This window comes from Misgurnus anguillicaudatus, chromosome 20 (genome assembly GCF_027580225.2).
Source record: "Misgurnus anguillicaudatus chromosome 20, ASM2758022v2, whole genome shotgun sequence".
NCBI lineage: Eukaryota > Metazoa > Chordata > Actinopteri > Cypriniformes > Cobitidae > Misgurnus > Misgurnus anguillicaudatus.
Genome location: NC_073356.2, coordinates 31,097,514 through 31,115,940, shown reverse-complemented (window position 1 = coordinate 31,115,940; position 18,427 = coordinate 31,097,514). Strand labels below are relative to the sequence as shown.

General features: G+C 33.9%; 2 protein-coding genes across 2 annotated transcripts; both read left to right on the top strand.

Annotated features, from left to right (window-relative positions):
- Positions 1–245: 245 nt before the first annotated feature.
- Positions 246–2,070, top strand: LOC129454618 (nuclear GTPase SLIP-GC-like). The gene is made up of 5 exons (XM_073858515.1): positions 246–357; positions 442–673; positions 778–993; positions 1,116–1,310; positions 1,731–2,070. The coding sequence occupies exons 1-5, from the start codon at positions 251–253 to the stop codon at positions 1,935–1,937; spliced, it is 957 nt and encodes a 318-aa protein (XP_073714616.1). The 5' UTR covers positions 246–250; the 3' UTR covers positions 1,938–2,070.
- On the top strand, positions 2,060–17,614 carry LOC129454617 (nuclear GTPase SLIP-GC-like). The gene is made up of 10 exons (XM_073858516.1): positions 2,060–2,075; positions 5,232–5,321; positions 5,401–5,491; positions 5,575–5,979; positions 6,077–6,240; positions 6,346–6,469; positions 6,818–6,926; positions 7,430–7,563; positions 15,899–15,980; positions 16,527–17,614. Exons 5-10 carry the CDS (start codon positions 6,200–6,202, stop codon positions 16,574–16,576), a joined length of 540 nt encoding a protein of 179 aa, XP_073714617.1. The 5' UTR covers positions 2,060–2,075; positions 5,232–5,321; positions 5,401–5,491; positions 5,575–5,979; positions 6,077–6,199; the 3' UTR covers positions 16,577–17,614.
- The last annotated feature ends 813 nt before the right edge of the window (positions 17,615–18,427 follow it).

The following is an 18,427-nucleotide window of genomic DNA, read 5'->3' as shown; positions in this document are numbered from 1 at the left end:
CGTCTCCCTTGTAATTGTCACCTGTATTGACTGTATATATTACCTATATTGACATTAACTAATAACATAAACAAGAATTAATATATGCTGAACACTTTATTGTTTGTTCATGTTAGATAATGCATTTAATAAAAACCTTATTGTAAAGTGTTACCATTAAATAGAGAGCACATGAACAATAGCATGAGAACATTATGGTGTCTTGAATCTTATTTATTTATGTACTAATGCACTTTTTTTGAACACAGATATGACCGTCATGATGAAAACAAAGCAGATAATGAAACATGTCAATGCTAGCATTGAAGCAACAGAGTTCACTGACCAATCTATGGTTACAATAAAATCCTACATCGTGTAAGTACTTGAGTAAGTGAAATATACTTCTTCATATGACTTGCTTTTAGAGAACCATCTAATTATCTCTCTCATTATGCACAGAGAGGCCATTTCAAATATGGATAAGATATGTATTGAAAACAGGAAAAAAACAACTGTTGGGATTTTTGGGAAATCAGGAGAAGGAAAGAGCACTTTAATAAGTGCAATCCTGGATAAAGAGGATCTACTTCCCTCTGGTAGTGCCGGTGCATGTACAGCTGTTCTATCTCAAGTGGAAGCAAATCTGAGTGACTCCAACTACATAGCAGAGATTGAACTCATTTCTCAAGAGGTTTTGTTGTTCAGTATTCTATCAGTGGTGTTCTTGGTTTCTCTTTTAATAAAACTGCTACATAGAAGAAAAGCATCATGTTTTGGTGCTTTGTTTATTTGCAGGAATGGGAGGAAGAACTTCAAGATCTTGTCAGTGTTTTATCAGAAGACAGTGAGTACAGGGATGATGAGATTATGAAAAGTGCTGTAGAAAGTATCACTGCACTGTATGGAGAAGATGCACATATGAAAACATTAGAAGAGCTCAAGGATCATGACATATATGCTAAAATTGATAATCTTTCTCCCAACAATAGTATAACCATCTCAAAATGTAATGTAAGTTTTAGAAAGCTATATGCAAATGTTTTCATTTCTGAATTTACAAAATGTATAAAAAATGTAAACATATTCCACACTTTAATAAAGCCATGTTTAAATCAGTATTGTTTATTCAACAGGCCTCTGAATTTGCCCATGAAATTGAATGCTACATACAACATAGTGAATTACATCCTGGTGGTTGGTACTGGCCGCTTGTGAAAAGTGTGAAAATTAAGATTCCAAACTTTCATGAACTCTTGGAGAACATTGTCCTAATTGATCTTCCTGGTACTGGAGACTGCAACAAGATAAGAGATGACCTCTGGAGATCTGTAAATACCGCAAAAATTTCCTTCAATATTTTTTAACTGTGATTTAAAAGATTGTTTATGTTACTTAGATACAACAGTATGGCTTTGTTGTGTTTATTTCTGTTGTGTTATCTGCATTATAATTAACAAAGATTAATCAAATATGTTGCTCATATAGTTCATGTTAGCTAATGCTCTAAACTAATATCATATTTGCTTTTTTACTTCATGACCCCATGGTATACAATTATGTGTAGGCCTATTATGTCCATTTAACGTGATATGATTTGAATGAAGATTAATTTTACTTGCCAAATTCAATTCATCCAATTTAAGATAACACATTTTATTTGTAATAAAATACGACAACAAAAAGATGTTAGGTGGGAGCTTGAGGAATGAGTGTTTTCATCTGAAATGTTTTTATGTTTAATCTTGTAGAAACTAAGAGATTGCTCTTCTGTGTGGGTTGTAAGTGCCATCAAACGAGCCACTACTGACAAAGGTCCATGGGAGATGTTAAAGCACTGCATTGAAGAGCTGGGACCTGGAGGAGAATGCAAAAGCATAAACTTCATCTGTACCATGAGTGATGACATTAATCCAACAGCCTATTGCAGGTTAGTACTATTAAATCACTACAAATAATAATAGAAAATGAAATGACATGGGACAAAATCTACAAACACAAAATCTACAATATCCTACATAAATTAGAAAAATTAAAATGTTTCAGATTTTTAACCATTTTTCTTTTTTTTAAGATCGGCACGGCTTCCTGACACGGTATAGTATATGTAGAACCATAATATATATATTATATATATATATATATATATATATATATATATATATATATATATATATATATATATATATATATATATATATATATATATATATATATATATATATATATATATTTTTTATATACATTTTAATTCTTGTTTGTAATTTATTTGACATTTGTATTTTTATAATAAAATGCTAACAATAAGGTTGTATTTGTCAAAATTTGTAAATGCATCAGCATGAATGCAACACTCTTAAAATAGCCCATTTGGGTAAATATTGAACAGAACGCATGCTGGGTTAAATGTTGGGTCGTTGTTATGCAACCATTGGGTACTATAACCCAGCAGTTGGGTTAAAACAACCCAGGATTAGGTCAAAACAACCCAGGATTGGGTCAATTTTAACCCAGTGGTGCGCGTTCTGTCCAAAATTTAACCCAAAACTAACCCAGTCATTTTTATGTCATGAATAAACACTATAGTTTTTTTTTTTAGTTTAATTTATTAATCTTTGTTACAGTTTTTCTCAGTTGCTTTGGTACATTTCTCAGATCAGAATTGATATTCTCAAAACTGCTTGTTCAATTCTCACATCGTGTCACTTGTGCACATCAAAAAAGCAGTTTCTCATTTCTTTGAACAAGTTGCAAATGCTTTGGTACATCCATGCAAATGATTATGTACAATTCTCTGCTTTTTTCTACATTATCAATTGGTTATGTCATGTTGATCAAAATGTATTATAATGGGTCTCTGTTGAATAGTCTCACCCCCTACAACATTTAAGCATTAGTTCATAGTATAAGTCTTTACATGCAAAATGATTGAACAAGTTGTAATAATACAGGGTTTGGTCAAAGCATATTTCTGTACATTTCCATTAGACGTTTTTTTATAAATCTGTCCTGAATTGGTAAATTGCTCCCAGATGAATCTTGACTTTCTACAACAGACAGGAATGTCCCCAGCAAGCAAAAACCGAGACGTTGAAATGACGACTAACTATAGACCCAATATAGTCCGGCTATGAGTAACCCACTTCTACCCTAAATAACCTTGAATTTGGTTACATGTCATTTTTGCCACAATAACTTGAAGATTGTATGATATTCCAACATGTAAGCAAAGTCAACAGGTGTTCAAGGTGTTTGCTTTCATTTCTTTTACATGTTCTAAAGGTATATGTATTGTCTATTTTTGGGCTATGGTTAGACGTCTATAGACCCTCACTGGCCGCCCAAATTTAGCCTTGTTTTAGCCAAACATGCTTGCTGGGTCAGGAGGTATAGGAAGACTTCAGTGTAATCCCTACAGCACTGCATGTACAGTTTTCCCTGAAGATATTGTCCTATGTTATAGTTTTTCTCAATTGCTTTGGCTCAATTCTCAAATGAAAATTTTATTTTCCAAAACAATAAGATCAGATCTCTAAACAATTAGCTTATTGTTCACATCAGATTGGAATTTCTTATTGATTTGAGCAAATTGCAAATGCTTTGGCACATGTGTGCAAACAATAAGTACAATCGTCTGCAGTTTGCCCAACAACTAATTGCATTTGGCTTGTTGATCAAAACTGATGAGTTAATTCTCACTTAAACTGTCAAACTCTTCACAACTTCTCAATCATTTGTCATCGTGTACGCCATCACATTCAAAACGATCCATTCACTTATCAAAAACTACTAAACATGCATGTACATTCCATAAATATCTGACATTGATATTGTTTGTAATGTCTGCTTCATTGGAGATTTTTTCCTTGGTGCATGGCAATGGAAAACATAAGATGTGATGTGGATGAAAATCTTTGGCCTGACCAACAAGAGCGACAGGATGTCCAACAAGAGCGACAGGATGTCCAACAAGAATAATTAGTTTTTCATTGAGGTTATTTTGTAGTTATTTTCTATTATATTTTTTTGTAACATAGGAAATATGAAATGAACAGCAATTGGACAAGCAACTAAAACAAAACAACAAAACTAAAACAAACAACTAAACATTTTGACCAGTGTTGCTCACACGATGACAAAAATACTTTATATTTTGGTGCCCTTGGCCAAATTACTGACAAGATAACCAGGTTTTGAAGCAAGAATAAAATGTTTTGGGTGTGTAACTTCATTTTGCAGACATGCAATTAAGTTCTGAAGTTCCAGCAAACAGTTGTGACATTTGCACTCACAGTTTAGAGAATAATAAGACTTTGAGAAAGTTTTTTTGAGAAAAACTGTAACATTTCTATTTAGTTTTTTCTTTGTGCTATGCATTGCTGTCTTTTCTTTTCTGTATGGCAATGAAATGGCCTGTCAACAAATTAAAGAACAAACAGTAAAAGTGTAAATGTAAATTTTGCCCAGTCTCTTGCAATCAAACTCCCGCATAACTTATACTAAGGTGTAACCTACAATTTACAATAACTATCATCAAAACTTTAGCCATAGTTTACATCAGAACATCCCTCCAGAGTAAACTTCTATTGACAACATGACTAAACAATTTCACTGTCTTATCCGCAATGACACAAGGACTTGTCATTCTGATGGCACTGACATGTTCATTGACACAGATACTTACTTTTGAGAGATGAACTAAGGATTTTGAGTAAGAGAGTGGCTTTTGCAGGCTATCCATGATGTTTTGCCATTTGTACAAATTGTTTTGAGAAATGCACTTTGTGAGTATGCTTCGAGAAATATACCAAAGCGACTGAGAAAAACTGTAATGTGAGTTAATGCCAATACAGTTGTTTATGTTAGCTTATTATGCATTAACTAATGTTTACAGTGACTTGACTTAAAAAAAAATGAATGCTGAAATTAACTTTAATTACGATTAATACAATATTTTTTTGATTGATTGTTCCTGCTAATGCATTAACTCATGTCAACAAATATTTTTAAAGTGTTACCAAAGCAGCAATTGTTCAGAACAAAATTAGTAAAAAGTGTAATGAGTCTACTGTAGGTGGTTTATTGTTGTGTCAGTTGTTACCATGTTTGACCACAGCTAGACACAATACCACATTGTTACTTATAGAACCATGATGGTGTATGTTTTGACAAACCCTACATTTTACTAGTTTTTCTTGTTTCATTATAATTCTTGTTTGGCTTAGTTAATCGTTTGTGGATTATCTTTTCAGACTCCGATAGCAGATTGCATACTTGACAGAAATGACCGTACCAAGAAAAAAATGAAAGAAAAGTTAAAAAATTTGAATCCTGGAATCAAAGTAATACTTCTGTTACCATCATCTGATAATATTTCTGTTAACTGTGATCACATTTACCATTTAAATATTATTTTTGAAGAAATTGATGGAGAGATTCAGCATTGATGTATTTACTGTAAGCTCCAAGGCTTTCTTCAAGCAGAGTCCAGTTGTGGAAAAAACTGACACAGGTAAAGCATTATTATACAAGTAGACTGCTAGGGTAAAATACTTCAAAAATACATAATATTTAAATGTTGGAAATGAATTGCAGAAATTCCAAAGCTGCAGGTAGTTCTGTAGAATCATAACAGGAGCATCAACCGAGAACTGGCCAGAGATTATGTCAATGAAGCCATGGGAGTTTTGTACTTGATCCAAAGTTTCCTACCAAGTACAGATGATGCATTGGTATCTGGAGTCTGAATTATTGCACAAAAGAAAGATGCTTACATGTATTTTACTGTGTTTTTAATTTACTGAGGATATTTGTGCTTTTTAGGTTCAGGTAAAAGCCAGATTCCACGATGACCTGAAGAAGAATTTAAATGAGGCACTGAATGAGTTGGATTGTCAGTTTGCTAAGATTCAAAATAATCTGGATCAATGTCTTTCAAAAGGTGTATTGGAGTCAGTGCAACAATCTCTTGAGAATGCAAAGACAGAACTGATTAAACCTGTAAGTGTAATTGATATATCATTTTCGACATTTCAATTTACATTGTCTTTATAGTTTTGTAACTGCAATTTGTATTTTGTGTGTTGTAATTCAAAAGAAAAAAGATAATAGAGGATATCATACAATCCTTAAATTTTTGTGCAAGAATAATGGCCGCTATAAGCCATTATCAAAAAACTGGGAAAAGACCCTAGATCTCAACAAGTGTTTGGCCCGTCACATGAAGAAAAACATAAACGAAGAGTTCCCTATTATATTTTCGTAAGTGTTTTTGTGCTATGGAAATGTTACTAATATGTTTTATCTTACTAAAAAACTTTACATTTAAACATACTGAGTACTCAACCCAACTTTTTCTGTCTTTAGTGAGAATGAAAAAACTGGAAAATCAATCCAAGAACATCTTGATAAATTCAGTATAATCCAAAGAGAAAACCCATACTCCAGATCTTCACTGTTTCATCACATTCAGAACTTCATCAAAACTCAGGTAAATCCATGACATCTGTCCTTATAGTATTATTTCAATTAAATAGATTAAACAGCAAAATACATATAGGCTGCACATAACAAAACTCAAGGTCAAGCAGAATTAATGTTTAAGTTACATACTCAATTTCTCAAAGAAAAATAATCTAAACTTAACCTAGTGTGATAAAAAGTGATATGAGATGTGTTTAGTCTTTGTAAAGCTGCTAACGTAATGCTTATTTAAGTGAAAAGAGATATATTTGAGGAAAGGTACCTTACAGCTGCACAACACACACACTGACTGCAACACGCTAAATGCAATTCAAGTTAAAGGTCATGTTCTTTACCCACCTCAACCCTCTGATAGGAAATCAAACTGAGGGCATCATGCAACAGAAAAATCCTTAGGAAGAAAAAGAAAATGTACAACTTAATTGAAAAAACTATCCAGAAAAAAATGTCTCCTTGCTATGAAAGTAAGTCAGCATCAAAATGAATTAATAAAGGAGTCTTTTCATTCACTTTTAACCAAATAAATGCATAAAAGTAGATTCATTTTATGAAGTTCATTTATGCAAGTAATAATCCGTTTTAAAAATGTAAAAGTTCCTAATGTTCCTTTTGTTTATTCATTTTAATTTAATATGTGAACCTACCTGTAAAAAACAGCTAAGTATTTTTTTAACGATTTACTGTTTATTTTTGCACAAAACAATTCTACCTAATGTAAAGAACATTCTGTAAATAACCTTATTATCTTTAATATTGAGTATGGTAATATCAAAGATGTAAATTAAATTGAAATCATTGAGTGAAATTAAACGTTGATGGTCCTAATCTAATTAGATAATGAGACTATAGCCTGGATTTCATAGACAGGGTCATATATAATTTTTAATACTATAGTAAAGCAGCATAGTATATTAGACCTTTATCTTAGTCTTTGTATTGTTTTCATATTGGTGTTATATTTTTTTAGAAGCGGCAAAAGTAACAGGAAAAGGATCATTCATAAAAATGCAGAAGATTCTTACAGAAACTATTGAGTCATTAAAAGATGAAATGTTCAGTGAGGTTAAAGATGAAGTGCTTGAAGGATTCAGAACCTTGAAGGTATTTAATCTCTCTTAATCTCATATCTTATATTTATATATTTGTGTGTGTTGTATAAAGAGAGCAGTGGCAGCTCGTGACTTCCGAGGTGGCACAAATGCGAAACTCGTCAAACATTGTCAGGTGCGTGCATCATCATATCAAAATATGTGTTCCTTGCGTCAAGTGAACCTATGTGCGTCATGTAAAAGTACGTGCCTGCTACAGACGCTTCATAAGTGTTTATGATAAAAGAGACACTCGCTTTGCTAGATACTTGCTTAATCCAACGTGATCTCATGAGAATACGTGTGTATTTTTACGTTTCAGTGTGGTTTTACGTATAATATCGTCGTTTTGACAGGACTAATATGTAAATTATTTACGTATTTACAGCTTTACAAATGTACAAATTTGTACATAAATTATTCCTATTCATAAATATTAAAATCGCGGGCATTGGCGTTTCTTACTCATATTAATGACATGTTTTCAGTCATATTTTCTGACTTATTTATTTAAGACAGTTTACCCATTTACCTAATAAAATGATTATGATATTGAAAGAATTCACACTATTGAACATTTTAAAACTTTAAAATGAATAACATTTCTGTATTTGTTTAACAATTTTTTAATATTTAGTTTGTTTGCAATGACACACAAAAACACGTTTTCTCCTATGCTGTCTTCTATGCAATACATTGTTATTACTATTAAGCAATAATTACACTAAAATACAACATAAATTCAAAAAAGATGTTACTTTTATTCATGTGCTGTAATCCACATTTTTTTAAATCATACGATTGCGAAGAACAGATCCAAATTCAGCCCTTTATCCAGCGATCTTGATCCGAGTTCTCATCGGCAACCAGCAATAGATTGCGTGTTTGTTATAGACCGTTTTACAACGCATGTGATCAAATAGACTGCGCGCGCATCTTGGCAACAGAAGTGGTGTCGTTCCCCAGTGGTTCTAACGTGTAAGCAACTCAGAAAGTTTATTAAAACGGTTTCCCAGCATCAAAATGTCATGTTGTTGCGTTTGGTTGCACTTATATAATATACTAATGGTAGCTGTGTTGAAAAAGTTGATAAAATTAACTTTTTAAAATAACTTTCTCTGTCTGTGTTTCTTCACTGCTGATTCTTGCCATACTCCTGTTGCCAAAATGTGCACACATACATTGCCACGTCATCATTGTGTACAAACAGTAAAAGGGTCTATAGGCTAAAATAAATTTGAATTCAAATATTGCGCCTCAAGAAGCTTTATGACACATTGCTTTACGGCAGTGATATCAAAAGCTAATTTGCTCTTTGCGTGCCACATGACATATTTGCGTCATTTCCATTGGTGTACGTTTGAAATGTAAACAAATGCGCCATGACAGATGGAAACTGGATCAACGTTCTCTTGGATTAATAACTTTAATGCTGCGTTCACACCAGCCACGGTAGAGACGTCAAGCGCAAGTAATTTCAATGTTAAGTCAATGTGAAGACATGTTGACGCACGTCTGGAGGTCTCAAACGTGTGGTTGAGCATTGCTGCGGTGTGCAGTGTTGTATAAAGTACTAGAAAGCAATACTTGAGTAAAAGTACAAGTATTGTACTAGAAAAAGACTTTGGTAGAAGTGAAAGCTGTCTTTTAAAATATTACTCAAGTAAAAGTCTTAAAGTAATTTTCTGATATTTAATGTACTTAAGTATTTGAAGTAAAAGTAAAAAGTTTTTTTTTAAAGCAAGCTGTTAGAACTTTGATTGTGAACTTTATTGTGGCTTTCTTATAGTAAAGCATATTCAGGGTTCCCATTATCTTTTAATCTCAATCATCAGATGAAAATCTGTCTTTTCCAGGACTTTTCAGGCACAATTCTCTTAAGTTCAAAGAGCAAACAGCATATTTTTAGAGCTGACATCAAATAAAAAAGCAAAAATTTCACTTTTGTATGAACTACAGGTAAAAAAGAAAAATAAATAATAACTTATTTATTTCAAAACATGAGCATATTTTTGAAAAAAGTGGAGTATCCCTTTAAGTTAGCTGCTCTACTAAGAAAAAAATGCCAACTCGTTGTGTGGCAATGAAAGCACTGTGACTTTGATCAACAATGCAAGCGTACATTCACAATGTATAGCATTAGCACAACATTATCCTATAACCACTGAGTTTTGAGTTAATTAACATAAAAGGAAATCTCAAGTTTGACAAAACGTATGATGCTTTTGAAGATGTGAATACAGTCCTTAACACTTTCTTTCTAACCTGCCACTGATTAACTAGCAGTTTTTAAAAAAAATATTTCTCAATCTAACATTAGCCTACCGGAGGGAATATTCGGCCGGCAGTTATGCTATAATGTTACCATAAACAGTTAAGCGTGTTTCATTTGAGAGTTCTGAATTAAATAAATCCATGGGAAAATCAGCGGTGTAACGTTGACGTTGACGTTTATTACCCCTGGGGTCCAAAAACGCGGGGCCGCGTTTTGACGTGTTTTTTCCTTATCATGGCAGAATCAACTTAAAATACTCCATCATTAATAATCATACACTTACGTGTTTGACATCATTTGAAACGATAAAGGGTCTTCTTTAATATGTGTTCATTCACAATAACAACAGATCTTTGTGTTTTTGTCAAATAAAGAAAATAAACAGGGTGTGCATCCAGACATTTCTGTCTCCGCCAGCTGTCTCTCAAAACACGTTACAAAAATCAATTGAAACTCCGCGATTACTCGTCACACGAGCATGATACACACATCCAAAGAAAGCCTGAAATGTCTACTTTTAAACAAGCTAAATGTAATCGAAAACAAATATTGCCAGTTTATGTAATCTGCATTGAAGTAAAGAGAGTACCGTTTTTCCTGGCTGACTTCATTATCTTTAATTTGGTCACACCCACAGCTGTTGACATGGTAATGAAGACACGAGCTGTTCAACCATAACAAGCAAAGCGTAAAGTTTGATCAGATTTAAAGACTTTTTACCGCATGTTTGGATTATAAACTTTATTCACACACGTGAGGAATATCTTCATTTGTGTCTGGACATTGAGGAAGAGAAGCATTTATCTTTAACGTTACCTAAGAAGAACAATGGAGAACGCACTGCTGGATTAGAAGTAAGTAACGTTAACAGTTAATTTATACCATTTATATTTGCTATCAAGTAACTTAATATGCTCATGGCTTGTGCAGTTCAGCCTACATACAGTAACGTTAGGCAACCTTAGCAGACTACACGCTTCGGTTTGAAAAAGTTTCGCATTGTTTACAAACGGACGCGATCTCACGTAATGGCGGATTTCACTGTTGCATGCTGTAACAGTGTTAAACACAGTTATTCACTTTTATACAACAGTTCTTTCTGGTTCTCGAATCTGATTGGCTAAGAGCTATACATTATTGTGCTGATAACGGCACTGTAACCGCTTCACCTTTCGTATTATTCCGCCACCTAGTGAATGGAGGTCCTAAGCAGGCTCATCTCTGAATGGAAAAACACAGACGCGCCGTTTGAATCACTCTCCGTGTGTCTTATTAGTTTACTAGCTCATAAATCAGTCTGATCAGTCAAAGATCAGCACTCTTGGATGTTACGTTAAAGTTAATGGGAGAAATGTCTTGTCACATCGTGTGGACGATTAACACTTGGAAAGAGGAATATAAACACTCGTTTTTTTCTGGAGCTATATCTTTTATCAGAACGCGAAAACACCGTGGAACTGCAGGTAAGCACCGCAGCTTTTAAATGTGGACATTGATCATTTACTTTATCGTGACGTGACTATTAAAACATGTTATGAGATATCGCCACTGGTATATTTATAAGCAGCATGCAAAAAACATCTCTCTGACACTTATAAAAAAACAGTTTTGTATAGTACTGACAAGAACAAAGTTTAATAATAATAATCGAGTGCTCGTATCGCGTTAAGAATAAATGAGAAAGCAATAGTAACGTTACACAAGTATAGTTTTATTAACTTTTACCTCGCGCCAAAACAATAACAACACAAAAGACACTAAATATGAATAAAAAACCAAGTACTAGTTTGATCATGACACCAAATACTGCTGATTTGATCTCATTTTGACGATCATAAACAAACAAGGCCAACATGAGAGCCAGGAAATCCCTTTCAGAGATGTAGCCCAGAGAGGGCGGTGGTCAGCGGGGCGAGTGAACACTGATGTCCGCTCATGCTTTGGTTCTCATTCGTACCGAATCTCACTAAGTAAACGTTTAAACAGGCGCTATCTTTACTAATCGACTGCAGATTTAAATATAATACAGATACATTCTCGACTGAACTAATCTTAAAACTACACTTTGTGACCAAGAAACGGTAATATAAAGAAACGGCTTTTCCGTCCATTGAGTTGTTATGAGCTTCAAAGCAGCCGAAAGTTTTACCTGTCATTCTGGCCGCCCTCAAATCCGTGGCGGAAGAAGTAGTTCTCAAACAAAGAGGCTTTTAAAATAACTCCGTTGTTGTTTTCTAGTTTTCGTTTTTCAAACGTGTGCCATCGAACTGTTGTATAAAAGCAATATCGCTCTCGGAGTCGTGTGATATAGCTCTATATCATCACGGCTGTGATTAGGCCAGAGGCACGATATAGAGCTATATCACACTCCTACTCGAGCGATATTGCTTAAATATCCTTCGTGGAAACTTTCAGTAAGCCTGAACTGCTGTATCTTTTAAGTGTGTGCTGTAATATGATTCCATGTTTACATGCTTATTTACAAACGAGTACGCGTGACCTCTCATAATGGCGGATATCTGTTACATGTTGTACAGTGTTAAGACACAGTTATTCACTTTCGTATCTGTCATGGCAACTTTGAGTAAATGCTGCACTGCGAGATTTGCTGTAAAATGATTCCATATTGTTTACATGCAAGGTAATTCCATACATTGCGCTTTACACGCGATACCGTTTTTATGAGCGCTGCGTTACACAGAGACGCGAGCTCGCGCACATGCGATGTGTTTTTAAAGTTCATACGCGCTTACAGAAACACGTTTAAAACAGAAGCTAGACGATAAGGGGATGGGCATCTATATTAATTGCTGCAGATGTTTATCTGAGATTAAGTTTATGTACAAGTTAGTATATGAATGTAACTTAGTATCAGTGACATTTACCCATCAGTTATATAAGTAGGTATTTCTGTGGACAATTTATGCTAACAGTTGTTTATAACTCTCTTAGAGGTATGCATCTCTCTCATCAGTACAAAACTATGAAGTGGAAAAACACTTTTTGGACATAAAGTTATATGGTAACATGAGCCACACGAAGTTTACAGCTTTGTTGTGTATCAGTTTCTTAGTTTATACAAAGTTTTAGGAATAGGGTATGTTTCCAAATAAACTTAAAATGTCCTACTAACCATCATTTCTATTTTGATTATATTGTTAACTTAATAAACCTCAAACAAACATGTTTGTCCTCACATTCTTCACTGTAGTTCATTCTCACATTCCTGCCTCATTATGCAGCTCATTATGCGAGCCTTTGTTTGCTTGCTGTCAATCAATCCTTCTTGCATACAGCCCGTCTAAACAAAAAGTGTCTTACAATTTCTAAATGAATACATTGTTTTATGTGAATAAGTAGGCATGGTGATTGTCACAACATTTTAAAGAAAAAACTCTAGACTACTAGATTATGTTTAGGAAAGTCTTGGTAAAACATGTTTAGTATGGGTTTTGTGGATTTATATCAGTGACTTAAAAATTTTGCTTTTTTAAAAACCACGCATAAACATTTTTCTCTCAAAAATACAAACATGTACATACATGTAGCTCATATAATATTTTAGCCCAGTTTGTGCTGAACGCAGTGGTATGAGACACTTCCCATTATTATGTTTTAAAGCAACTGAAAAAAGACCAAATGTAAGAGCATGTCAGAACCTCTGAGAGTGTCCCAAAATGGTCGGACCCCAGAGGGTTAAACATGTGCGCCTGGCCATCACATTAGACAGATAATTATCTAATACGGCTTATGATAACTAATGTTTAATCACATTGACATTGTGGCTTTACTTAATAACTATTATTTTAAAGTACCTTGATGTGATTCTTCAGGTTGGACGGGAAGTTTTTAAATGACAAAATGTAAGTGATTTTCGGTAGGCATAAGAGGCACTTTATTCGGTAATCGGGAATCTTTAATTCCAATGTACAAAAACATTTCTTACAAATACGGCCACGGATGTATAACGTTAGCTTTCTCACCGTGTTCATCGTCGGGGTGGTCGATTACGATAACGGGAGGTAGGTCATTGCAGTTACAGTTGTGCTTCCTCATCCTTTGGCAACACTACGCTAAAATAGAGTGTGCGTGAAATAGTGTGCGGAGCGTGCGTAAATCAATCTAGAAGCACTGATTCGCCAAAACCTCCCTTATTGAGTCCAATAGCATCCAGCTGCAGCCCCGCAGACTCACCTCCGGCTAGACACCAGTGGCTGGACACCAGTGGATAGACAGCCTACGTCATTTCCGTTTCGCCGCTAATTTACGTTTTCACCGCTGGATGAACAGCAATTTTACTTCATATTTTCACCTCTGGATAGACAGCTTATTTATTTTATATTTTCAGCTCTGGATAGACAGCATATTTATTTTATATTTTCACCTCTGGATAGACAGCATATTTATTTTATATTTTCATCTCTGGATAGACAGCATATTTATTTTCGGTTTTCACCAGTGGATAGACATTTTTTGTAGGCTTAATTGCACACGTCTTTTCCGTATTGTCATTTTACTTTAATGACTTAAAATATATAATATAAAATCGGTGTGCAAATTGAAATATGATCTTTATAATATCTCTTTACATAAAACAATTCTCAATAATATGCTTAATATTATCACATCAATAATTCATGCAAACTGCATTCACAAGAACCACCTTGAAAATATATATTGTTCAGATCATTTCACTATTTTTTTGTGACTTAAATTCAGCCTAGATCAATGGACTTTGATCGTTTTGTCATTACAACATACTTGTACATGTTAATTGGCCACAGGTGTTTTTTTTTGTAAATGTAACCACTTCTGTTTTTAAGATATACGTAGACTCACATGATCAGACAATTTACCAAACAATCCAGATCAAATTAACACTTCGTGGTTTTGCAATATTTATTGGAAATTACACACAGACAAATCTGACCATCAGAATGAAGATGCAACAGTCCGGCCCGTAAGGTTGTGGGGGAAGTGCCGATTTCAAGAGAAAATAAAACATGAACTGTTCCAAATAAACTATTGTACACTGTGCACACCACACCTCATTCCTGCCCCCTAAAACTGTTTAGCTAGTTTGTGCATTTGAAGACATGACCTATAAATCATCGACCGTTTATTATTTTTTCTTACCGCTGACATGTGCATGGCGCGTCAAATTTGAAAAGTGAATGACGATACGGAAATGACGTCAGCTAGCCAGAAGTGAGTCTGCGGGGCTGCAGCTGGATGCCTCTCATTGAGTGTGCGGAGCGTGCGTAAATCAATCTAGAAGCACTGATTCGCCAAAACCTCCTTTTTTGAGGTCGCACACATTTCTTGATTTTATTTTGTAGTAACGAGTAACGAATATGCTTAGTGGAAATATATCAGAGTAAAAGTATACATTTTATCTAGAAAATGTAGTGGAGTAAAAGTGAAAGTTGACATAAATTTAAATAGCGAAGTAAAGTACAGATACGTGAAATTTCTACTTAAGTACAGTAACGAAGTATTTTTACTTCGTTACATTACAACACTGGCGGTGTGTATGTTTTTTGTTTTTTAAAGTTACGTGTAAATACTACGTATTATCAGTGAGACCAGGCTCTTTAATCTCATGTGTAATCATGTTTTGCTAGACCCAAGCGTCACTTTTATCATGAACACTTTCGACGCCTATACAGCAGGCATGTATTTTGACATGAAACGTGATGCACATACGTTTCCATGATGCACCAACCACATATTTTGACATGACGAGCCACACACATGACACTCCAAACACCTAGTGAAAGAGACTGAAAGAGAGAGATCACTATCTAATAAAAATAGACTACTGAAAAGTAAAGGTGCTTAAAAGGTTCTTTATTAATGCCATAAAATAACCATTTTTGGTTCCTCAAAGAACCTTAGGGAAAGATTATTTGAAAAAAATGTTTGTTTGAACTATGGTTTTGGGAAAACAGCAAGTTGTTGAACTTTGTCAGTAATGAAGAAACTAACGACAGTAGTTGGCTAACGATGCTTTTGGGAAACACACCCCTGGTCAGCTTATCTATAAATAACATCTTTTTTTTTCTTTCTGAAGCTGTACATAAAGGATTACCTGGAATCTGAGCTGAACAAATCAATTGAGCTCTTTCTTCTCACAACCAACACAACTCTTTTAGGTAAGAAGCTTTTCTGAACCATACAAAAAGATATGCAGAAATAGGCAAGGACAATTCTTGGATAGGAGACTTTTCTGGGAAAACTAAGGTGTTAGTAAGGCTAGCAGGTGACGCTCACCCTGTTGTCTGGGAGGGTCCTAATGCATCACCACAGTAATAGGATCCTATAAAGGCATTGTTATTTAGATGAAATAAGGTCTGACTCTTTGTGGTTATTATAAAATTGCAGAGTGTTTCTCATGAAGGGTTATTGGGTAACCACCACAGTGACTTGGTCAAATTTGCCTTCTGGCCTCTGCCAGCCATGGCCTTGTTTCAATTCACATCAAATAAACTGTTACTCTACTACTATAGTGTGTAGGGAATGATCTGGTATGCTATGGCTGATGCTGTAGGCTACCATCCAAGTGGAGACTGCCCAGTGGTAGTTGAGAGAAATCCTCCAAAAAGTGTAGACTGTGACAAAAGTGCTATATAGAGAATTATAAAAAATCCACAATGTATTCAGATATGTTCATGCAGTAATATATAATATGTCCTTTTTAGATGTTTCCAGAGAGATTGAAGTTCTTGAGAAACTTTCATTAGCTGTCTAAATGAGGTCATTGAGAGAAGAACTGCACTCTTTTCAAGGGATGTGGGACAGATTTTTTAAATAATTTTTCTGTTTTGTAATTTTTTAGCTAAACTAAAGCATGCATTCTTAATAGGTAATTTCATATTGTTTCATATGTTTTATGGTCTTGGTTTGTCTTTTTGGTAGCTATTTTTTACATTAAGTTTTTAAGCATGCTGTAAAAATGTAACATTTCAGCATACATTTTGTATGTTACTTTAACTTAACAAATTAAATTAAACAATTTCAGCTTGTTTTTCTAAGTTGTGTCAACTTATCTCAAGTCAAAACGTAAAAAAATAGGTTCAATTGAATTGCATGATTTTTTTTACAGTAATGTACAACCCATTGTTTTAAATTCTGGAAGATGTGTTCTTGTGAAGATCTTTTTACCTCCAAATGACCATATTCCTTATTACTTGGTTAAATTAATAAAATATCCAGTTAGCAGGTAATCTAGTGATGTCATTTTTTGTTACTGTGTAAAGCCGGAGTCAATTTTACATAGAGGCTCATAAAGGCCTATAGGAGTTAAACCATTGAAAGTGTTTATAGAATTTTCTGTTTAGCCTTGCAATAATTTTTTATATTTGGTGTATATTTTATATTTCTGAATGTTAAAGATAATCAATTGTTTGTTTTTGAACTTTCCACAAAAGAAATGTGAAAAAATTTGATGTATGAAAGGTTTTCTGAATAGCCAATTTTATAATTGTCATGTTTGATTAATAAGCAGTGTGAAGTGGGACTGGGTATCATTTGAATTTTGTTTAATTTTTTATATTTAATTATTATTTAATATTAAAGTTTTATCAATAAGATTCCTATTTTGCTTCTTTATTCCATTTTTATGGATTCTCACTTTTGATTTCATTGTGGAAAATATTGAAGCACTTTCCATGGCCCATTGAGACTGATGTGTACATGACTTTAGCAGGGAAGGTCCTGTCAGAATGCAGGTCGTATCTTCACAGATGACATGGAAACAATCACAACAGGTGAATGTATGATAAATAGTACTCAATGTTATGACATTGAGCTCAGTTTTGTCATCTAACATTTGCGTTCAGTTAATTTGGTAAAGTTGATGTTTCTCTGGCCAGTAGGTCAAATTCTGCAATTTCTAATTAAAAATTTAGAGTATCCTATATCTATAAATAATAATACAAATATAGAGTACTGCATTTTCTATTACAGATGAATGCATCTGGAGAGACTCAGACAGTGATTGTAAAAGTCATATGAGGTTATTACTTTTAAGGACTTCAAGCACCAACCAGCGCTACTGGGTGTAATTTCCAGACATAGCGTGTTATTGTTTGTTGAACAAGATTAAACTCTCTGTGGGTTTCTACCGAAAGCACACACTGGATTGACAGCAGAATCATTGTTGACATCTATTTTGGTATATTTATCTTCAGACATATAAGGTAAGTGTAAATAATGCTAAAGATTTTTTTTAGTACATATGAAGTATAATATCACGTGTTAATTTTAGGTAAATTCAAAACAAACATCAAATTGTTTTTTTTATTTTTATAACACTATAGATTTAAATAGAAAATTTATTTTTTTTCTTAGTAGTCTGTTTCATCCAAAGTGGACATTTGGACATTTTTCATTTTAGCTATTTGTTTACACTCTTATAATTAAGAAATCCATGGCACATATACTGTTGGGTTAAAATAGTCTTTTAGTCAATAGTTTATAAAAGAGCCGTTTCTTTCTTACTTTGTTATAAGTCTGCAGAATCTTCTGATTGCAGTACATCTTCTGATTGCAGTACAATTTTAGAGTTTAAATCAAACTTCAAATGTTATTGGACCTGAAC